The 23,857-nt window shown below is 47.9% G+C and overlaps 1 protein-coding gene across 1 annotated transcript; it reads right to left on the bottom strand.

Annotated features, from left to right (window-relative positions):
- Positions 1-4,323: 4,323 nt before the first annotated feature.
- Positions 4,324-8,935, bottom strand: ENH_00013050 (hypothetical protein, conserved; the record flags this gene model as incomplete). The annotated part of the gene is made up of 7 exons (XM_013578790.1): positions 4,324-5,145; positions 5,695-5,776; positions 6,051-6,275; positions 6,545-6,619; positions 7,034-7,140; positions 7,259-7,320; positions 7,651-8,935. 7 exons carry the CDS (start codon positions 8,933-8,935, stop codon positions 4,324-4,326), a joined length of 2,658 nt encoding a protein of 885 aa, XP_013434244.1.
- Positions 8,936-23,857: the final 14,922 nt, after the last annotated feature.

Raw genomic sequence — 23,857 nt, 5'->3', positions numbered from 1 at the left:
AAGGGGCTCTTGAAAAAGACAGTATATTCCTAGGCATAGATCATGACTAATTGCAGCATTTCCAGGTTTAGTGTAAACTTTAATTTGAAATGTCTGTAAGGGCTTCCGTGGCCATGAAATTGTCCAGTTCTGCTGATCGTCAAAATTCTGCATCTCCTGAAGACCTCACAGATGCTGCTGAGATCGCGCGCATGTTGATGCTTTGCATGAGCGTCAATTGGGTCCTGCCAACTGAAGGCTCTCAGACAGCACAGTACTACCTGTGCGTTCAAAGCATTTGGTGACTGGCAGTTCCCAATTATGTATTATATTCACATTTCAGAGGAGCCGATAAAAGAAGAATACTGGAAATGAGCCATTATTGTTCAGATTGCATGTGTGCCCTGGTGAAGGAAGTCTTAGTTTTGGTGGAATTGTATGTTGCCCCATGCGTGGATGAACGAGTTTCGTTAACTTCATAGTACCTTGAAGGCTGTTATGTAGGAAGATTAATTTGGTGTCTGGCTGTTCCCGCCCATTTGCTATGCAGTGCTCTATAAGTATAGTTACTTTAGGGACCTTAGTAGACGGGGCTGGACTGTTCCCTGTTACCATTGTAGAGCCGGACCTTCTAGTCAGGAGTTTTGCCTATATTTTAAACAAAGCGTTTCAGTTTGCCTTTTTAGGTTCCGTTTTGCTACTGTAGTTCTCGTTAGAGGCTTTCATGGGTCCTAGACATCGCTTACACAGAGATTGCGACTTCGATGAAGCCAAGGCGAGTAGTTATGAAAAGAAGCGCTGGGCATAACGGAAGCCAAGGTTGCCTATAAAAATGGCTGCAGGAGTAGCGGTGACGACCTTAATAAAGCACTACCACGAAGCGACTCAGGGACGCCCTTGCTTCTGCGTATGGTTGCAACAGGCGTTCGCTCCCCGTAACAATGTAGGCATCTTTAATGTACTTATCTGATAAACATGATGATGGAAACTGTGGTTCTAGCCCCTGTCCACAACAATGCTTCGAGCGTCCTGCGTCTCCTATCAGTCTGGGCCAGTGCCCGTCGATGGAGCATCTCCGGCGTCTTAACCTGCAAACCACTGACGTACGAGCCAGTCTTGTTCCATATGCCTCTAGTAACTTTTGGAATCGTGCAGTGTACGTTTCCCTTACTCGTAACGTGCCCTGAAGGCGTCGTCAACTCGTCATAGGATTGGACACTAAGTTGAGGCATAGCCAGTCAAGTACAGTGTGAACTACCTCAAGTTACCCTCCACTAATTCCAGTAGATACATTTACTCCTAGCATATACATCCAACGGGCACCGTGGTCCACTACAATAGAGCAAAATTCTGTTTCCAGAAATACTGGTGACTCTCATGAATCAACAAGAAGTGAAGCAGACGTTGACGTCAGAGTTGACTCAACGGTGAATGTCTGCAAGGCACCGTTGCCAGGTCTCTGCGCTCTCTTTCGCAACTCCAGCAGTGCGATTTCCGCCAAAGCTGTGTACCAGCAGATGCGTTCTCCTACCCCCCGCCTTAACAGCAGCAAACGGCGAACAGGAGAACGGTACCTCCTAACCTCTTACAGTTCCTCGCGTTAATTTTTAAGAAGACCATTGCACAAGATGTACTCATACAAAGTGGTGTCAAAGCCGCATCAACAACACCTGTTCATGTCTCTGCCACTTCCCTAAAACCCGGTTAAATATGGAAAGCCTCCTGGGTGGCGTTAATAGCATCTATCGTGCTGGCAAGAAACAGGCATTCAGTGTAAGCAAGCCAATCAACGAAAGAAGCGTCTTCCTTCGTTGATTGACTTGCTTAAGGGGTATTAGCTGGAGGCAAAGCCATCCTTTAATGACTCGTAGATCTGTCATCTCAGATGCGCTGCATGAGTGAGCGTGCAGACCCAATTTCATTCGCCGACAGATCGCACAATCGTGCGTTGAATTGTGAGGGCCGGCAGCAGCTAGAGCCCATTTTTCACAAACGCTGCCAAACTGGCGAGCACATTTCCAGCGCTTTGTGACAGAGATGGCCTGCCCTATTCGAGCGAGTGGTAACATATCTACGGAAAAATTCGGCTCCAGAAAATATGTGTGCAGAGTAGTAATGTGAAGACACCCTGTGAAGTATTGGGGGGCCTGTCAACAATAATGTGGGCACCTATATTTGCATCTTGAAGTGCATTCTGATAATGTAATGAGTCAAGCCTTTCTTGTCCCCGGTGCATTCCCCTTTTGTTCGGTTAGCGTGGGTGCATTCCCTTTTAAGGAACTGATTTTCGCAATTACTTGGGAAAAAGGGCGGTCTTTTGAAAACACAAGAGCACCTCCTCACATCTACTGCACAGCACATCCACAGTCTGTCCACACACGGTGGCTGCCAGCTGAGCACAGAGAATATATCCATCCCAAAAGCAGTGGATACTTGAGCGAATGTGTAGGCTCGGCGTTGATGAGTTGTATATGCCACTTCTGAAGATAACACTCATGCTTTGCCGTTGTTCCGAGCACTAAAATTTTCGCTTCTCCTCAACACATCTCTGCATTCTGACGACCAGCTGCTGGTTACTGCCTGAATTGCATGCCTCGACAATGCCATGTTAGCGAGTAAGATTGCGAGCCACGAGACCGGCAGTGTCTGTTGCTGTAGCTAGCGGCCTGCTTGTGAATGAAGCAGGTCAGCCAACTGGGCGAGACAGCGGGCACAAGGAAAAGGAAACTGCAAGCTGCAGGAGGAGGAAGGTTCCTAATGAAAGGTTGACTGACACGTCTCCAGGGCCTTGAGTTAATAATGCAAAATTAAGAGGGGCCTGCCTGCTTCTGGATGCGCGCCTTTGAGGCCCCACACTGTGCGTCAGAATGTAAACCGTAAAATCGCCGCGCATGCGCAGCATTTGATACTGCTTGCTCCAAGCAAGAAAAACCTTCATCTCGTGCTTAAGATACTCAAGAAAGACTAACATACACATAGACCGCAAGCCGTGGCTGGGAGATGCAAAATTTCAACGGATGGTTTTACCGGGTTGGTGCATTATGGAAGTGCGGAGTCGGGTACCTGTGGGACCAAGTCAGAGGTGGCCTCGATAGTAGGAGGCGAAAGGATGCAAGTGATTGCTAGGGAACGCAATTGATTAAGCTAGCTTTTGCGTTGTGATGGTGTAAATAGTGTTTATTAGGCTGGAACGTGCTGGAATGTGCTTCAGGGGGTAGTTTCGCCCTATAACGAATATTGTAACGTTTATTGTGGCAGCCCGCTGCGAAGGGAAATATGCCTGATAGTAATAGTCGAAGTGTACTTCCGCTTTGAGCGATTTCCACTAGTTGTTTGTAATTTTTTGGAGAGGCGTACTCAAACTGCCCGCGGCCGTACAAGGAGAGCCTTATTATGGTGATGCACAATTCGGGACAGAAACAGAGGAGCTGGCACTGATGCTGCTAATACCACAACTCTCCAGCTTTACAGTGAGAAACTGGCAAGGCTACTGCGATTGAGCTGCGGGAAAAGCTCATGCGCCTTCCTATGCTGAGCTCTTCCCTTTTTGCTTCACAAGGCTCCTTCGGGTATCCAGTGTCCCTCTTCAAGTGCTTGCGATGTTTGGTAAACTTGTTGCTTTGCTAGTGCCGCACCTCCGCATTGTCAGTTGTAGCATAGCGACAACTGACTTCTGCAAAGGCTATAATTCCATTTGTATGTGGGTATGCGCTAGGTGCTTCCACTCTGTGTATGCATAGGTGCCTTACAATATCCGCAAGGCAGGCAGACAACCACAGCAGGTCCTCTGCCGCTGAAGGTTCCTTCTCACGGCTTTCTGCAGTGCAATGCTCAAAGACAGACGAAGTTCTGCTTTCCTCCTGCTAATGACCTTTAAAGCCTTGGTTGCGCTCCCGTGACTATTAAAGGCAGCGATGTATGCAAATTCTGTGGATATGCGACGAGGACGCGCTCTACAAAAAGCTTATTCTACCTTTAACAAGTTAAGATGCGAATAAAGCACGACGTTGTCGTAAAGCGATCGGCTTGACTGCGGCGCTTGGTTGCTGCGGCAGTTAGCAAAATGTTCACTGCTATCGGCACACGCTTACTGCGGGACCTGGCTGCCGCTCGCCGCAGTAGTTCCCTCGTAACTGTCATGGTGCAGCATGAGACTCATATTTGCTGCGATCGCACAACACTTAGCTGCTGCATTGGAGTCGCCACAGCGACGGGAATCCTGCCGCAGCGGGGCAGCACGCAAAGAGGCTTGTCGCCGCGGGAATCGAATAAAAAACTGAACTACTGCATTTATCTTGCTCCTGCGCGAGACGTCGCTTCAGCGCAAGCAAACGGAGGAACTGTTCAGCGCGCGACTGCTTGGGGCGACCCACGCTTTATAGGGACAGGAATCCTTCGCACGCTGGCTTCTCTCTTGCGCTGCTGTGAGAACTGGCTGCCACACTGTTTCACACCACTGCTGCTATTGCTACTTTGGCTACTACTGCGACGCTTTAGGCTCTGTTGTTGCAGCTGCTGCTGCTCTTGTGTAGCCTGCGGCTGCTGCTTTTGTTGCTTTCGCTGTTGTAGCGAAAGCTCTGTCTGCGGTGCACAAGTACTGAGCTTTCCTGTTGACCGCCGGGGAGCTGAGACAGAGCTATTAATCATGCTACTGCTAGCAGTTCGTCCTGCTGTCTTGTAGGTGGATCCAGTAGGATGGGGATTGGTGAACTGAAAAGTGCCACTACAGGAGGGCCTTCTGGGCTTTTGACGCTGCTGCTGTTGCACTCTCAGGGGCTTCGTCTGGATGCGTGCAGCCTCATGCAGCATGAGACTACTGCGTGTCTTCTCTGAAGTCTTTTCACAGCTGGCAACAGCCTCTGCCGGCACTGCTCCAACAGCTGAAGAAGGAGTAGAAGGAGCTGCTGAAGGATAAGCACAACTAGTTGGTTTTTCCTCGAAACCTGGCTGCATTGAATCAGCAGCTTCTTCTCCTTGAAGACGTCGCTGAGCGGCAACAGTGGACGCAGCTGGCGCTGCCTCGAGATCGCACGCAGTGCCTGCAGCAGCGCGAGCCTTTGGATCTGCTAGCAGCAGCTGCCGAAGCACAGCATCCGACACGAAGCCGCCACAATAGAATACGACCCTTTCCCACAGCCAGGGAGAAGGCAATTCTGACTCGCAGCCCTGCAGACAAGCAAAAGGAAAAAAAGATAAAAGCATTCGAGCAAAGGTAACAGAGAGATGTCCAGACAAGGAGAAATGACGATAAGAAGGCAACGCGATACAAGTACTCACAGAAGAGCACGGACAAACATACGTGCACCATTACGTTCACAGTATGAGTCGAGTGCGACGGATACGCAAAGCGCAAACAAGAACAAGAACTGACAAAAAGACGGTTTTCCTCAGGAAAAACAGCAGCAGCAAGAAAGGAAGCAGCAAACAAGTGGCCATCACAAAGTACAACACAAGCAACAAGAAAGGAAGCAGCAAACGAGATGCCGTCACAGAGTACAAAAGAGAAGCCCAGTACCAAAGTAAAAGAAAGAAACCAGGGAAATATGGATGCACATAAGGTCTGAAAAGGAACACAGGGAACGCTGACAACAGGACTACCAATCTGCTAGGTATCGGTGGCTTAGCAGGAGTGGCTCAGGGCATGGCTTTCTTATTTGGACAAACTTTACGTGCACATAAATTATGGGCATACGTTCAGTTAAGCAAAAGACCTACCGGCTCAAAGAGTCCCCGCTCTGTCGCGTAGCGAAATATGCGAGCTAGTAGACATGCGAAGCCCACGCCATGATTCATGAACCTTCAAACCGGCAACAGCAGCACCGGCACATGTGTACGTTGCATATACATATAAACGAAAATGAGAAAATGCAGCCGTAAGCAGTGATGTTCACAGGGAAATCGACAGGAGGCGCGGCCGCATTAGCAACAGCGCCGAAACAATAGGCAACGCTAAGCGATGTCAGGAAGGCGAAAGAATACCAAAACACAAGCAAACATAAACGAAACGAAAACCCGTTGGATATGTGGAACAGAACACAGTGCATCACAAGAACAGGTGTTTTCGTTGATACCGGAGATGGGCCAATTCGTGGAAAAATATCCCGAGCTGCGTCGGCAGTTGCAATAATTCTTGAGGCCTCTGTAGCTGCCGTATCCGAATCCGTATGGAATAAGACCACTTGGTACTAAGTTTCTGGCCGCTGTCGCTGTTACTTGGTGCTGCTGCGGTTGCCGGCCGGACTGAACGCCCGCTCTTGGAGGCGGCTCGCTGGTGCAATGCGTCTTGCCGGTCTCTGCTGAGAAAATTACAGCATAGCACTCCACTGGCATTATCTGTCAGCGTAAATTAACTTCCTTCCGCAGTATAAGACTTCCAGTGCTGTGTGTAACTACGCTCCTACTTTTTGAAGTGCTGTTTTCCAGGAAAAGCCATGAGCCTTCTGCTGAACTGCGTGATAGCATTGAAGGCTTGAATGTACACAAGCTGACGGCGAAAACTCCCATGGGTGGTGAAACGCAGGCCAACACGTTTTGAGGATAAGACTTGGGTCCTGATAGGACTTACATGTTATTAAAAGGCTTTCGAATAACTGAACCTGCTTTCCGGTGCAGCGGGTGCTGCTCAGCCAGCATGAAATAGCTGCAAAAATGATACGACACAGGTGAAACAAAGCAATCAGTTGTTGCTGCTTGCTGCATTAGCTCTCCGCTTGATTTTGCCTCTTTCTCTGTATCTGTCTGCATCTATGCTCATCGTTTCAGACATGGATGCATGCGTGTGAGGAGACGGGTTAAAAACGTCCCAAAAATACAGAGCTCGCAAGTAAACAGACCCCAACCACTGAGCGCTTCTAGCGACTCATCGTACTCTCCCCCAACGCATTTCCCTAAGCTAAACTTGGATACCGGGGCCTCATCCGTACATTCACAATCTAGAAAAGGGATAATTAAGCCTAAAACGTACTTGCTCAAGTTCCTACAGTTTTGCCATGCTAATAAATGCCCTACAGCCTTGTTTGTGGCAGCCAAGCCACTAGAGAAGTAGCAAACGTACCGAAATCCGAATTCCCTACAAACGGGAATTCCGTATTCGCAATGAAGTCTGTGGATCGATGCTGCAACTTCTTCTCTATTTTTCAGCTCCACCGTGACTCCATTCACCTGTGAATAAACCAAAATCCCTAGCACCTAACTTAACACTCTAAGCGTTATACCCTATACCGTAAACAGTCTAGAGGGCGGCCCCGAAATCCTGGGCCTAAAACCTACAATACCTCACCCTTGCAGACTTGAAAGTATAGTACGACCCTTCATCAAGACGACAGTTCCTCGAATGCCTTCCTGTGAAGCAAATACACTTCAACCATTACTGCTTGATTTAATTTCTTGAAAAATATGAAAGCGAGAAAGGCAATTTTGAAATAGAAAAAGAAACGTATGAAACAGCTACACTCGCTGAGAGACCCCGCAAAAACGACATTGTGAGATAAGAAGTGCTTGCAATGTTATTCATCCTACAAATAGCCTGTAAACTGCCGCCGCTCAGCTTCAACAGCTGCCTCTTTCGGCACAAGTATCCCCTTTCTTCCTACATCAGTTCCGCGTTTTGCTCTAGTCCGTCTGTAAGTCATGGGGTTATTCCCTGGTAGCAACACTGCATGTCTGTCTTACGCGGAGGTGGTGGGCCGCCTACGGCCAAGACGTCAACGGCTTGCCGACGCTGCTGCTGCTTCGGCTGAGGCTTCATCCGCTGCTGGAGTTGCTGCGTGTGATAATGCTGCTTCAGGCGCTCTTCTTGCAGCCGAAGTCGGGCCAATCGGACCTGCTCCGACACCCCTCGCATTGCTTCTGCAGCTGCGTCAAGAGCTTCAGACGGCAGATCCACGGTATGCCTGTCCTTGTTGTCACTAACGGTGCTGCCACTGTTGCTGCTGCTCGAGCCGATGCCACTAAGGCATGCTGCTGCAGCAACAGAGAAGTGGCGTGATTCGTGTTCTGAAGCTACAGAAGGAGGATGCACGGGCAGAGCACCGGAGGGAGGATGGGTCTGTACGCTGTCCTGGCTTTCGGCATGCTGGCGTTGCTGGTGTTTTTCTTTTGATTCTTGCTTACACTTGATGCGCTGATGCTCTTTAGAGTGTTGCTGCTGCCGCTGCTTGTTCACTTGTTGTTGCTGCTGCTGTGCCAGGCGGCTGACGTAATCTCTATCATGCTCTCTCAGCTGGTCCTGTTTCCGCGCGATCTGCATACACTTCTCTCGATGCTGCCCCTGTAGGTGCTCCTGATGGTGCTGCTCCTGCTGCTGCTCCGCCTGATGCTGTTCCGGCTGCTCTCTCAACTGCTGCTGTTCCCTCGGCTGCTTGTTCTCCTGCTGAGACTGAAAGCAGGCTGCGGAAGGCTCCGAATGTTTCTCACAAGCAACAGTTGCGTGAGCTGGTGCTGCCGTTTGCTGAAGGCACAGATTGCTGCTGCTGCTGGTGAAAGGGGCTTCTGTCAACGGCAAAGAGTATCGGCTCCTAATGAGGGCAGGACAGGACCCGAGTCGCAGCTGGCTTGAAATGCCACTGCTGACCGAGCTGTTGTTGATGCCGCTACTGCTGTTCCTGGTTGCGAAAGAGGCACCACTGGTAACCTTTGACCCTGATATACCGAGGTCCAGGCTGGTGCCGTTACTGCCACAGTTGCTGTTGCCATTGGTGCCGGTGGCCGTCTTTCCAGAAGCCATAGTGCTTATACTACATTGAGACGATTTGGCTTTGCGCATTCCCACGGCGAGAGTGTCGTGCAGGAGCTGCTTTTTTTCTTGCTGTTGTTGCTGCACATGCTTTCCCCACGTCCATCGCCGGTGCCATTGTTCTCCAAAGGAAGGGACAAGCCGTTTAAAAAAGAAAGAACCTTGACTTGGGGCTGCTTCCCCGATGTTCTTAACTGGAAAAACAAAAGAACCCTCAGACATGGGCTAGAGGCTCGAAGATGCGGCGGAGCTGGTGTGCCCCGATGTACATCCACTGCATGGAACACCCCAAGGCGGTTTAATTTGTTGCTTGCGATGAAGCTCAAAAAGGAGAACCAGGAAAGAGCTATCAAAGGCCCAAAGTTCGGGCCAGTAACTCGGAAGACAGAGCCCACGGTTTCACTTCTGCTTGGAGACTTGTGGGGAAGTGGCTACTAAGTGCCGCAGCCATATAACGCGTACTTTACGAAGCCCAAAGACCATGTGATGCTTCAACCCTGCAAAAATGAAGCCTTCTCACTGGAAGCGAGCCCCGTGGACAGCAAACCCTTGCAGCAATATAAGCGCTGGGTCAGATGGGGTCACTTAGGCCTCTCCACCGATAAAATACCCGTAGAAGGTCAGAGAGGAGGAAGAAAATATGACAAAAAGAAAATTATTCAAAAACATTAGCCGCTCAAGAAACTTGCCCGAGCATCGGTAGAAGTGGAACCGTTGCAACTCAAGCAAGACTCCTAGCTAGCCAAGTGGCTTGAGCTGAGCCTCATATTCAGTGTGTCCACTAAATTGCATGAAAACACTCTGCATACGCAGAAATAAGTAGGACTACATGCACTCCTAAGATCAAAATGCGGGAAGAGGGAAAATCAAGGAACAGTAGCTGAGCGCTGAGAGGCAGGGAAGAGCTGAAATTTGTACCAGCTGGCGCCGCTGTAGATACCAGCAGTAGAAGAAACAAGCAAGCAGTAGCAGCAACCACTGCCGCTAAAAATAAAACAATAGAGTCAACAAGGCAAAGTATTAGCAGAAGAAAGCCCTGGTGACGCGAACCACAGAGCACTTGAACGCAGCTACGGTATCTCACGGGAGCCTCGTGAGAGCCCCAAAGACCCCAGCAGTTAAGGTGCCCATCAACACAACTTGTAAAGCCTCGAAACTGGTGAATGGCGGATATGTGTTTTTCCGTCAGCTTTTTCTTTTTAGTTTGGAGGAAAACACCGAAAATTGTGAACTTCGTACTGAGGACGTGAAATGTCTACGTCATCGGTGAAGTGGCTTCAAAGTAATACTTCTGATCAACTACATAGGGATAGATCACTTGTGATTTAAGCGCCCAGGACGATTACAATGCAGATAAATGAATTAACTGACGGACTTTGGAATGCTCAAGGGCTGGTTTATGCACTAGTGGACCACGGTGGTGTTTTTAGTAATGAAACCCCTTTGCGCCACGAAAAGCCTAATCGCGCCAAATTAACCAAGTACAGCCTGCAAGATGGAAGTTATTGACGGCCTGTTGAGGGCATAAATGAACTACAAGTCCGGCCCTAGCGTGTAGTCCAGGGTAAGCGTTCACAGTGCAGGATGGTAGGGGCGTTCACAGTGCAGGATGGTAGGGGCGCCATACACTGGAACCCATTACTGTTAGGTGCTACTGCACAACTAACATCGCCATGCTGGCACTGTAGGGGAAAAGGAAGCTAAAAATAAGCTGTTGGAGGCCCCCACAAAAGAATATGCATGCAGCGGGTTTCTTAGGTGTAAGTTGGCCAGGTAATAGGTTGGAAAACTTTGCTCACGGGAAATTGCTTCATGAGCGAAGCCTAGCATGGTGCAGGGAATATAAGGGCATTTCACGTAGTCCAGGATAGAGTTGCGATCTCTGTCGTGAACCCCCGGCGTACCAAGCTGAGCGCGAACAGCTTCCAATATAGTTAAGGAATAGTTAATGTTTCTGAGACCATTCACATCAGGTAGTGAAAAGAAACCCTTGTTTTTCTTTTTGGCACAGCCTTGCTGAACGCGTCACAAGTTTCTTCTGCCGTTCTACAACAATGCTTCCTAAGAAACTCGCTGTGGCTTCTACTCAGCTTCCTCTGTGCTGAATGTGGTGATATTCAAATCGCTGTGGCATTGTTATCTGTAGCCTCGTACTTGCAATCATCCGAGCTGCTGTGGGCCACGTTGCGGCAAAAACAGGTAAAGGCCGATGAAAAAAACTTACCCATTGTTGAACAGGCCTGAAAGATATGTGTATTAGTGGGCTTTTCGCGTTTCAAAGTGATCCCCACAGAGGCTTTTTGAGGTTTTCATTAAACAAACAACGCTAAAAGCGCATACTGGCGTCATATATACCTCTTTGCAGACAAGCCTGGGGACTTCTGAGATGCACAGCGCCTTTAGAGAAAACTCGATGTGCTCACTCTGCTTTGCCTGAATGGTACAAATGCAGGCCTAATAAAATGTTTCGCCGCTGCTTGAGGGGCATGTCCCAGAAGAAGATGTGCCAAGGGCGCATTGGTGTTCGGGCGCTGAACACTTGAGACCGTCGAAAGACTACTCCAGGTTGTGGCTCGGGCAACAAACAGCCCAATAACCACAACGTTGCCATGTTTAGATTACGTAGGAGCTTTTCGCTCTTAATGGAAAGGGCTTTGTGAAGTTAATATATTTTTGAAGTTTATTCAGAGGGAATTCGAAAGAGATAGCTACGGAGTAAGCCACACAAGTACACGGTGTAGTTCAATACTGGGAGGCCAGAAGGAAGAAAGCCATTACGATGTATCACGAAACCAACAAGCTTTTAGCATATGCAGAAGTCAATTTTTCCACAAAAGTAGTAGAATATTGGCCTGCAAGGGGGCAACGACAGATACCGACGCCGCAGCGCATGCTGGCAGCAAACAAGGGTACATTTGTCAGTTCACGGCCGGCAGCTTGTCTGGAAAGCAGAACAGCAAAAGCGGAAACCATAGGAAAGTTGACAGCCTCGCGGGGTTTAGGGCGCGGGGACAGGCCAAGTATGTGAAACAGTGCAGGAACAAGGAGCCAAAAGTAAAGTGAAGGTTCCACCGCGCCTTCAACAAAGAGTACCGCCCACAAATTCTTAGCGCCCACAAATTCTTAAACACGAACATTTTTAAAAACCGAGTTGAATCATGTCTCTGCTTCCAGATTTTTTCCGCTGCCTCCCTTTACTGGGTAACTGCGCTTTTGAAGAAGACTAGGAAAGCGCGGCCGGGCAGCTGAGGATCTGCTTACCGAGTATTTTCCTGTTTTCTTTTGGAACTGCAATATACGTACAGCTAATATTATCTTCAGCTCTGCACTTCTGTGTGCTAGTCGCTATTCTAGGGACCCACCGAGCATGGAACTGCCATGTAACCGTTAGAGAAATTCAAACAAACACCAAAGGAGAATTTGTTGCGTTTTACATCAAAAGCCTCTAGCTGCTGACATTGTTGTGAGTATCATCATGCCAGTGGGAATATCAGCTGGCCCACACAAACTCCGAGGAAAGTCAATGAACACAATTGTTCTGAATGAGCTTCCATTCTTCTACCTAAGTTGCTTCCTTGGCGCGGTCTGAAGTCCTACTCTTGCTTTGCTGTCTGCTTTACGAGCAACAGGCTGGTCGGGAGTGGTCACGTTCAACGGTGCTACACATCTCACGACAGGCCTCAGAGCTCACAGGATCACTCACTTAGCTAGCTCTGCATTTGGAATATCATCCAAACACTGTTTTGGCGTCAAATTCCCTTGGTGCTTGGATTTTGAAGCAACGGCTGTGTCTCTTGGGCAAGTCGCATATCGTAGAGTCGCTTGACACGGGGGAGCAGGAACTGACCAGTTCCTGCGCCCCCGTGTCAAGCGACTACAAAGAAAAAAGACTCCTTCAAAGAGCTTGGACTGTTTTTACTTCTGTCTGAATAGTCTTTGAAAGAGTAGAACCCGCTTTTCTAGTTCTTTGTGAGGCGTCGCACAACTCACCACGACCGCTGGCGCATTTGATTGACTTACCTGTCGCGCTTACACTAACATTTCTCTTATAATGAATTTATTGAGTGCTATGGTAATGAAATCACGTAGCATATCCTCAGATAAAGGCTTGTGTTGTCCAGTTCGTGGTGTTGGAATGGCAAGAAATATTAATCAAGGCTGAAGCACTAGAGCTCAGTAGGGACTACACAATAACAATTTCTGCAGCTTGAAGAAGTAAATTTTCGTGCTAGAGAGCAGCTGACAGCATTCAGTACGCAAGAACGTCAAACAGCTCTGCGTTTTTCTGAGTTTCCAGTAAGCCCTAATCTTGCAGCCTCGTGATCGTTGATGAGCTCTTGAAGGTAGGGAGTCGAATCTTTTGCACAACAGCCAATTCAAAGGTAATCTCACTGAAACGAAGATATGAGCAAGACGAAGAATTATTGGGGATGTTGCAGGACCTATAGAATTATGCGATCTGCAACTGTGCTCCACTGGGACTGCAAACTGAATTGCTCAAGTTGTAGTCAACGTCGCCTGTGAAGGGTGTGTCCCCGGTGAGAATTTGCCATCTCCTTCAGGATGATAAGAATTTCAAAATAGTGAAATGCTGAGTACTTTGCACCGAACTTCTCGTGCGATGCGGGGATAAATATAATAGTAGGGCGGCACACCGGTAGCACGTAGAATTACACTTTTCCGAGGCGTCAAGAACGCTCCCTACAGAACCCCCTACACAGCTCGGTTGGTGCAGCTACAGGAAGTCTTCTTAGCTCTTAAGAGGTCTGTTGTGGTTTTGTGGTTATTTACTTTGGAACAAAATGATAACTTAGTGGTGGAGAGTAACTGTGGTTGTTAGTGCCAGGATCGGCGAAGACGGTGTAACCGCAGCAATTCGCAGAAAAGGCTCGATCATGGCCATGCATGTGTAGAGATAAGAACGCTTAATTTGGTGTTGCTGGCGACTAATACTAGAAATGCCTTGGTCATCGTAGGGAAATAAATGGTGGGATTGACTTGTCTGCTGAAACCACGCTTTGACTAGTCGTCAATTGGAAAGGATGCAGGCGCACGGATATCCATTACATTTCAAATAATACCAACCTGATTAGAAGTGGACAAAGGCCTTGCTGGTGACAGAAAGAAGAGAAACGAGAAAAAAATGAGGAGTCAAAAGCTGCTTGTTAGGATTGGAAGGATGTTGTGTGCAAGATGTTTGTTCCAGCCTGTTACCTAACTCAACTGACAGTAATTACGCGGCGCATTGGCAAAATGAACAGCCTCAATGAGAGCAAAAGTTCTTCAGGTACAAATAAAGCACGCAAATCCTGCGCCTTTTCGAGGCACTGGGAACCAACCGCTCTTCAACAAGAACACGCTTTGCTCCAAAATGAGCTCTGAGGAGTGGTACAGGCTACGCATTTGCCTTTAGAGCGGAGCAACTGAAAGTTTTTATGACCGGAGCAAAGCAGCTATAGCGTACCCAAAGCAGACAACTCCTTGTTAAAGCCTGTTGCCTCCTTATGGAACTGTTGCCTTCGTGCATGGTGCTTTCACTGCCTGCTATTTGGAATAAAAAGCTTGTAGTCCGGGGGAAGCTCATCTTCAGCGTAGAGCTTGTCAGAGAAGAAGATTCGCCGAACACGGCAATTAGCATGAAGCTGCACTTTGACGCACTCCACGAAGTTTGTCCCATAAGCCCTTCGTGTGAAGTCCGCCAAGTTAAATTGCACCTGGTTCCAGCCTTCATCTAGTCGGAGAGGCATTGTACAAATAAACGGCTGGACCCTTGTTGCACTCTGCATGCAGGCAACCATAGCCACAGCCACCTATGGCTTTATTCGGTATCTTTTGTTGCAATGCTTGTTTTAAACCCAAGAGTAGACCGGCAAATAGTTGAAACGCACTGCAGCCAAGAATGCATCAGTAGCTCAACCCTAAATCACCTGATAGTTTGAAGCCCGGAAACGTCTGCGCACATTTCGATCGTCAAGAACCTGCACTTCAAATGTAAAGTACTTCTTCATCTGAGCCACAAAACGCCCTTTAACTGTCCGACCGTCCGTCAGTCGGTACTTATGGCTGTACTTATGGCTGACTTCCCTCACATCTGCATAAACAAAATTTGCTAGGCGAGCTGCGACGCTACTGCAAATCTGAATTTAGCATGTTACAGTTGTTCGCAGAAATGCCGCTATTTCATTGGACCTAAGCAATCTGCATTTATTGAAAAGAAGGCAAGTATATTCAACAGAAAAATGTATTGAGCAATGGGACAAACAGTCAAGATTTTGAAGACTCACATTTTTGACAATCATAACGAGAATAGGCAATTTGATCCCTAGGGAAGACTTGTTTAAGGGGCAGGTAATGAATGTTGTTGATACATTCGCACCCAAGATTTCAATAACAAAGGACTGGATTTCTTCGTCAGTTACTCTTTTGATGTGACCATTTTGAACTGCCTTGTCCCACAACTGCAGAGGCTGCGATCTGCGAAAGCCGAATTTACAAGAACAATGCAAGCGTTATGCCGGGCGAGCGATTTCATCAGCCAGCTGGTGAGTGGGTAAGCACAGATGATGCTTAATTGCGCGTTTCTTTTTCTCTGGCTTTTGACCTAATACTTTGTGCTCTGTTCAGCACGGGAAAGCAATTACAGCTTGGTCTAATCAGAGCAGCACCAGCATTTTTGCCTTATCTTGTACATGCTGTTCTACTCTGCAGCTGTGTGCGTTTAGTTTAGCAGTACTGCAACAACAGCATCTGCGGACGGATGCCCCCATTTTTGGATGTTATCATTATACGGCTTATGTTTTGTGACGTATTAGTTGTTGAGATGACGATGAGTCTTATTTAAAACCGTTGTGAAGCGTTGCGTAGTGGCGGTGCTTTAAGTGACCCGATGCTGTAAAGGATCGATATAAATCCTGACTGCAAGGCGTTGGCAAACATCTTCGCAGTCGTTAGCCGTTTTCAGCAAGAAGAGGCAGAGTAGCGGTTTGTAGCAGCCCTTCAAGACCTGGTACTTCTGCTTTGCAAGGCCCACCAGAGGGTCTTCATGTACGTCAAAGCTCTACAGTCACTCTGACATAGTGAGGAAGGCCACGCTGGGAGAGAATCTAGGCTTATAACAAACTAACACCACAATAAAAAGAATGTTCTGCTGCTTTTAAAGGCTCACGCAAACCCACTGACTTGCCAAGGATAGTTAATGATAGAGGAGCTGGGGAATGGGCTATTTGCCTTCTGTCAATTTAAATGAATGACAGAATCGTTCCTCGTACAGCAGTCATTGCTCCTTCCTAAGAAACAGTACGGCCGTACGCTTTGTAAAATCTATCCACAATACAAGATCTCATGCTCAGATTGGCAATGCAATGCTGCTCACGCTTTGCAATGTGCACCATGGGGCTGCCCGGCAGATGCATGCAGCGTGCATGGGACTGCGAGCACATGATTGTGGTCCTTAAAACAAGGAGTAGAAATAGATTTTTCTCCTTAAGAATTCCAAGGAGGTGGCTTCCGTGTACGTACCTATTTTCTTGAGATCTTTGTAGGGAAAAAAACGTTGCAGTTTCTAAATGGGTTGAGCAGTTCCTACGGTTTAAGCACAGCCCAAAAATTGTGTGCATTCAATCTAACCTCTAAAACAAAAGCTTTTATTGAGTACAACTAAAGCAGAAGAAGCCCTTAATCGAAAGGTAGTTCTGTGGAGTCTTAGATCTCTAGGCATGCAGCCGACCGGGATATATATTGGCTGCAGTGGCTTTGAGCAGAGAAACAATTCGCCATTCTTTGTGGAATTTGCATTAAATTTTAGAATTTTTGCTTTTTCAGTCACAGCGCCTGAAAATCAGTGGGGCCAGCATCATCGTCGGATTTCTCATTCGCTGTCTTGTGGAAAGAAGAACATACGATGGCGCCTGTTCGAAGTGAATAGCAGTTCAGCAGAAAATGCCCAAAGCCGAATCATACAGCTTGATTATATTGGAACAAAGAAGTAGTTACCACCGGCTTTAGATGTATAAACACCATTTGTCTGGCTGAATCAGCTAGAACTCCAGAGCGTGTGTCTCAGTTGAGGGCATTGCGGAGCATATTCTAAGCGTACCAAGTGCTTATCCTGGCCCTCACAATTTTAGTCATGGTATGCTGTCAATGCAAGTAGTTACGCCAAGACTCCTTCATCGGCCTTGACTTTTGTTCTTTCCTTATGGTATCACGGGAGCGCTGCGATCTTAGTGAAACTAGCGACATGTAACAAATTATTCTTAAGATACCACTGCTTGCGAACAGGACGTACTGACCCAGATTTATTGCCTCTAGACCCAAGGCGTCAGCTTCTGCTCATTTGGGACTGCATGTGTGACTGGGTTGGAGAGCAGCTCCAGAGAGGGAACGGAGTAACTGCAAAGGGATTTGGTCAGCATCTGTTTCTACACCACTAACTGCAGCTGAATTTGAGCTTCTATAAAGAGTGATTTCTGTAGCATATTTCTTATGCGTTACTTGATGTGGAATGGATAGAAGACAACTTGCATGAAATTTTAACATTAAATAGGTTAGGGCGATGATAAAACAGGGATTTCTGCTAAGAATGATATTTATATGAAGCGGCAGTTGCACTCGACAGTTTTTGATTTGTTTCAGGCTCATTCACGTTTGAAAGGAGTGTGCAGCAACTGGCCCCTCTGTTGCCTGAGCTTAATCACGTAGGCAAGGAAGCAGAAGCTTTGGAACCCCGCTTCGTGATGGCGACTGACCTTGCAGTTGAGGTTAACAGGCAGCCAAGTACCAACATGTTGGAAAAGAACCACTTAAAAGGTTCAATTTTTCAACTCAAGAACATGAAGTAAGAATCTAAATGTGGCTTGATTCCTTCAGTTCTCAAAGGATAATGGGTAAAAGTTAAATATAACGGACAACAAACAAATACGTAAACGAATAAGTACATGAATAGCGCTAAATAGGCAGAGGACTGATTTGATGAATAGGGCAAATAACAAATAAGAGCTCACCTTTCTTGACATGGCATTCACTGCAATGTGCTTCATTTTTTGGGGCCCTCTAGTTCTCTCTGTCCCCATTCATATTTTTCATATATTTTAAGGGCCAGTTGCCCTTGCAAAAGTAAACTCGGGCAATCTCAGCATCATGTGAACGCTTAAGAGAATGAAGTCACAGACTTAGTCGTCTCGTTGGTTGCTGCGTATGCCATTACACTTTAATTCGTGGATGGGTCTCGAAAAAGATTTCTTAACCCAGTTCCCATAGCAGCTGCTTGCTATATGGAGACAAATATTGTGGAGTCTGCGCTGAGCTCGTTTTTTACAGCCATCCAACAACTGGGTAAGTGAAGAGCCGCCTTTTCCTCGGCTACGCTGCATGCAATTCTTCTCATTCGTAAGGCTATTAGGACTACACAGGCGCTCTAGGACCCATAGCTTTTGAAGATTTGTCTCATAAAACCTAATTGGTTTCTTGATTGGCACGGGTCAGTGTGAACACGCCTGTAATTAATCATTAGCAAATACGTCCGATTAGTTTGTGTTTACCAACTTCTGCAGTGCGGAACAGTTACGATATGGTACTGGACTTCAAATTCTGTCTCATCAAAATTATCAATAGGAGACTCTCATGCACATTCATTGCTTCACTGAAGGAAACGGCACAGGTCAGGGAAAGCTTCAAAGCAAGAAGTATTGTCTGGCTAGTGGTCGGCCACACAGTCTACGGGCAACTAAATCCCTAGTCGGGTTGAATCGGTTCTGCGTGAATGGTGTGACACTTGCATCATCCAGAGCAACGGAGCCAAACAAACGCAACTTGTAATGGAATAAAATGCAAATGGTCTGCCTTTTTCCGTCCTGTTGCCACAGGCTTCCACTGACTTGAAGAGAAGTGCACCTGTAGCTGTCAAAGGCAATTGGAGTCGTTGCACAAGGAATAAAGCCATGGCATCCTTTTTGAAACGGCATCAAAAAAACGCAGGGGAAACAGCGAATGCACTGGCAATATCGTCAGTGTCAGAAAAGTTATCACAGCTCAAGCTACAGCAGGTTGACAGTTTGAGCCCCGTCGCAGCCCTTACGGTTTCTGAGGTAAAAACGTAAGCAGTGCTTTTTAAGCATTCATTTAGATTGCGTTGATATGCATCAACTTTGGGGTCATGAGATTTTGCTGAATTGTCAATGTAACATTTTGAGAAACACAGGAAATAATGATTCAAATGTCTGAGCTTATCTTCGTATGCGAAGGCTACAAAGGTCGTTCATATGCGGCTGGAAATAAGTCACAACCCCTGCAAGTAAAGCGCTGTGACAAATAAACCTTGGCAGAGCCTTTGAGATGTCTTGGGACAAAACTTCATTCTATGTATTCAATTTCAGAGCATTAATGGCTGGCCGTGCAGCCTATTAGCCTCGTCCACTGTCGCGAAAATCTCGCAATTAACAGTGAACGGGATTTGGGCCTGCTGAAACATAAACAGTACACATGAAAGTGCGCAACGAGCCTCTACACACCCCGCTAACCGAGCCGCTGCACTCAGCATAGTCACAGAGTAGGTGCAATTAAGGGAATGTGCTTCGGTTTTTCGAGATTTTATACTGAAAATGTGAGTATATCTTAGGAAATAATACGCTTGATTATAGTAATCAAAGAAACCTGTAATGGAACTTTGTAGAGATGCAAGAGTTTACTTGACTCTCATGTAAGTATTAGGGCTGAACGCGCATCACACTGCTGAGAGTCCCAGTATTTTGCTGAATTGCCTTTCAAGTGCTAGCTGCATTACATTTAGAACTTAAAATTTAGGTACCAGTGATAATGAGATTCAGAGTCACCACTTAAAAATGCCGACGTTTTGGTCAAAGGTACTTCTGCTGGAGAACTGAATTCGCCCCAGGGATTCCCTATCCAAAATAGTGTTCATTCGAGATGCCACAAAACCCACACCCCGCAAGTGCGGAATTTCTAGCATATAATAGTTTTGCCGGAACCTACCAAATATTATCCTTATGAATGCGGACTGCGTGTTTTTTGACATACACAAATGAGGTATGTGCGGTATGAGCCATAATTCCTGCAACTCGGAACAAGTGAAACCACTTGTCCACAGCCGTGACCAATGGCAAAAGTTCTTGATCATAGATCGAGTATTTCTGCTGGGGGGTTCATGACTTGGCTAAGGCAACTGATGGGCTTGCTGCCTTGTTCCAGGACAGCTCCGATTGCATAGCCGGAAGCGTCCCTGTATTACTCGTAAGGCTTTGTGGTTTCAGGGGCATGTGAGGTAGTGAAATCGACTAAGCTCTGTTTGAGCTGCCGTATCGCTTTCGTTTTAAGCTCTGTTCAGTTGAAGCCAGCTTCTTTATGCGTATGTTCAACCAGTGAACGGGCGACGTCCGCACAGTCAGATCCCATGAACATGCAGCAATAATGAATAGTGCCGAGGAACTGGAGCACATGCGTCTCATTCTCCAGCACTTCCCGCCAGTGCCGGATGGCTTCGATCTTGTCTTCAGCGAGTTTGATGCCTTCAGCACTGATGGTATAGCCCAAATATGTGATTGCTTGCTTTGCGAACTTGCATTTGCGTGGGTAGGTTTGATGTTTGAGGAAAGTACTTGGAACTTGTCGCATGAGGGAAACGTGCACAGGGAAGTCGGGACTTTAGATAAGAACGTCACGTAGGTACATTATGATGCCTTCTTCTAATGAAGTTTGTAGATAGGCATTAATGTTGGCCTGGAACGTGGCTGGTGGACCCTTGAACGCAAAGCATATAAGTTGATACTCGAATAACCCCAGAACGGAACGGAAGCTCGTCTTTGAGCGATCTTCGTTAACCATTCGTATCTGATGGAATCCTGCTTCACGGTCCAGAGTAGAAAAATACTCTGCACCTCCCAGCATTTTTAGAATTATTTGAATGGGAGGTACTGGAAAATCAAGGACTATCGTAAGGGCATTCAAAGCCACGGTACACACTAAGAAATCTCCGGAGAATCGTGCAGGTCCGCACCACATTGTCAATCCCGCCACGACACGGTCAATGCGCAATTGCTCCCCAGTAGCTACGGTGAACCTATTCTCTTCTGGAAGTCGCCGCACTTTAACCTGAAGCCGTTCGTGTCCAGCGCCTCACATGAACTCCCTGTCACCTCAGCTTGGAGTACCGCTGTAGGACCCACATAACACAATGCTCCCCCTTAGTTGTAAGCCTCCTTCGCACAAGTTACCCGCCACCCCTGCGGGGGAATCTCTGCTTCTCCTTGCCTGTACCCTTCTTCTGTTACCTATGTAGGCTCCCCACTGCTGTCCGTCTTCTCGTGCGGAGCCTCTTCGTTCTAAATCGGTGCAGGACCGGACTCCCACCGCGTTTCCAATGGTAGCTGACTCCTTTGCGCGTCCTCATCTCCTGTATTAGCTCTATCCTCCTTGTTGAGGAGTCTGTTCCCTCACTCGAAGAAGACTGGAATGCATTAGGGCTAGTTGCTACTGTACACATCACCCCTTTGCCATGGCTAGTTGGCCTAGAACGTTCGTCTCCAGTCCCGCCTAGGCCCTGTCGTTTAAACGTTCAGTCCTCTCAGCGCTGGGACGGGTGGGCTGTCTTCTACTTTTTCCCTCTGGCTTACTCCTGCCTCGGTATTATGTAGGACAGCCCCGAGCATAGTGTCCCACACCTCCACACTACAGTTCTCCCCCGGACGTTTTGTACGTTCTCCCTTGCGGGGATGAATGCGTACCGGGTTTCCTCAACCCCTACACTCATAACAGTTCCCGCGTTTTCTTCCAGACCGATTTTCGTTCACCTGGTTCCTATGGGGTCCAAACGTCTCCTGTTGAGTCGGGCCGACAACGCCTTCGTTGCGCAGATGCACCCCTTACCGCGCTAGGCTGTCTCGGGGTGAATCATTACGACGAATATTGCAGTCTTTAGTATTGCTAGGTCCCAAGAAAAAAGTTACCATCCCGGAGCAATCCCCAAATGTAGTGCACAACGTTCTCTGGTGCTACTACGTTACTACCTGGCCCACGAATAGGGCGCCCTCCTAACAAATCCTCTATATTCGACTTATATATCATAAAACAATGCCAAATAATCAAGAAACCATCATCTTTCGAGTCTGTCTATCGAATTTTCTTAAAACGTCCCCAATCATAGCTCTCTGTAAACGATGGCAGTTGCATGCGAAGACTGGAGAACCGCTGGTCAGTTGACCCGGTTGGGGCGGTGCCCCGCACCGGTGCCGGTGTCACCGCCAGCCCCAGTCTCATGGTATTCACAGGCAGTTCTAGTTACATATGCTATATTTGTAGTGCACAGCATCTACTGCTGCGACTACGCTGCTACCTGCCCCCTCGAGTAGGAGCCTCTGATAACCGTCTACCTTCGGCGCGTTTCCTTGAAACAGTAGTCCAAATATCACAAAATACAGTTGTTTATAGTTTTTCAAAATCTGTTTTTTTGAAAATCCCCCCCACTCGGGGATCTCGCCTCCTAGGCCCTGTGGGGAGGAGGCCTGCACCGGTGCCGGCACTAGCGCCAGCTCCAATCTCCAGGTATTTACAGACACGTCTAGTGTATACACGCTAATTCGCCGACAAATTGCCTTACTTCGAGACTAGCAAGAGGGTCCTCTCTTCGAGCCGTGTTATGACCTCTTGTAGGTCACCGGCTGGCTGACTTCTATAGGCCACCAGCAAGCCCTATTGTAGTGCCTGTGCATTACAACTTCCCCCTTTTTGGACTGAACAGACCCACCCAAAACACATTATTTTTACCTTTTCAATCCCTATTCTCTTCTGAAGCTGACTCCGTGAGCGCATGCGGTGCGCAGCGCTCCCTCCCCAGTCCTCGTGGAAGGTTGCCCGTCGTGCGGGCGGCAGAAGGTGACGGGCCCAAACCTCTACGCCCCGGAGGGACCAATATTGTTTCGAGCCTGAAGACGTCTTCGTTGGCGGCGGCGCCAAGCGCGAAGCAAAGCCGGGCAGCCTGTAAGGTGGTGAACGGGTTCCCATGTGGCTTGATCTTCAGGGGTCCCGCGCCACTTCACGAGGTACTGGGCTTCGCCTCCCGAGCCGCGTTGGTCCATAATATAATCGACTTCATACTCCTCTGTTGGATTGCCTGCTGTATCGCGGATAGGAGGCCAGGCGGCGTCGGCTTCCGGGAGAACCAAGTTGGGAGGGCGGGGACGGTGGGGAACTAGCTGCGAAACGTGCGAAACGTTGTGGCATTCATAGGAGGGAGGCAGAGCGAGACTGTAAGCGACGGTCCCTTTTGCATTCGATGACTTCAAAGGGTCCGCGGTAACGGGGCTCGAACTTAGGGCAGCGGTTCAAAGGCGGTAATTGCTTGCTACTGAGCGAGACCTTGTCTCCTACTGCATACTCCACGGCTCGGCGCTTTGTGTCTGAGTAGTACTGCTGCCATTTTGCCTTCAGGATGTGACTCTGTACTCTATCGCAGAGCTGCCGGAAAAGCTTAATCATCAGAGGAGTGAGCGTAGGAGCTAACGCGCCGGCGCATAGGAATTTTTGCTTGCTGGGTTCCGGAGTTGAACTTTGCCACCTCGAGCTCAAAGGCTTAAAAGGGGGATGTGAGGGAGCTCCAACCCCTACGGGACTCCCGCATGTCGGGCCAACGGTCTTCACGCGTCTATATATAAGCCCATGGTGTTACTACTGAGTGTGTATGCTGTCTTGGTGTTCTATTAGTTCATTAGTGTTTCATGCAACTCATGTGTAGGCACGAGAGCGGCTTCCTCCTCTTGCTCGCCTCGTGCCAGTATCTGCCATGTGAAAACCCCAAATACGATGGCTCTGGCGGATACAGTCAGTGCTAATTTCGCGCTGTATAAACCACTCTGTGCGTTCATTGATTCCCAGGTCGTGTGTAAACACTTTTTTGTTTTTCTGTGCAATACACCCAAGGGAACCATATACTAATGCTTGCACTGACACTTTGTACCCACGTTTCTCGTAGAACGTCTTAAGGCTTTGATACTTTTCTTCTTTGTGGAGACGAGCTGCGCCAAACGAGTTCTTCTAGTAGTTCTCATACGCAATAGCTACATCAGCTATCGTGATTCGCTTCCGCTTCTCGTCCCTGAGTATAATGTCCGGCCTTAGTAGGGTCTCCATATCCGC

This window comes from Eimeria necatrix, genomic scaffold, assembly GCF_000499385.1.
Source record: "Eimeria necatrix Houghton genomic scaffold, Enh_scaff13, whole genome shotgun sequence".
NCBI lineage: Eukaryota > Apicomplexa > Conoidasida > Eucoccidiorida > Eimeriidae > Eimeria > Eimeria necatrix.
The sequence above is the reverse complement of the archived record's forward strand: the minus strand, read 5'-3'. Positions and strand labels throughout refer to the sequence as shown.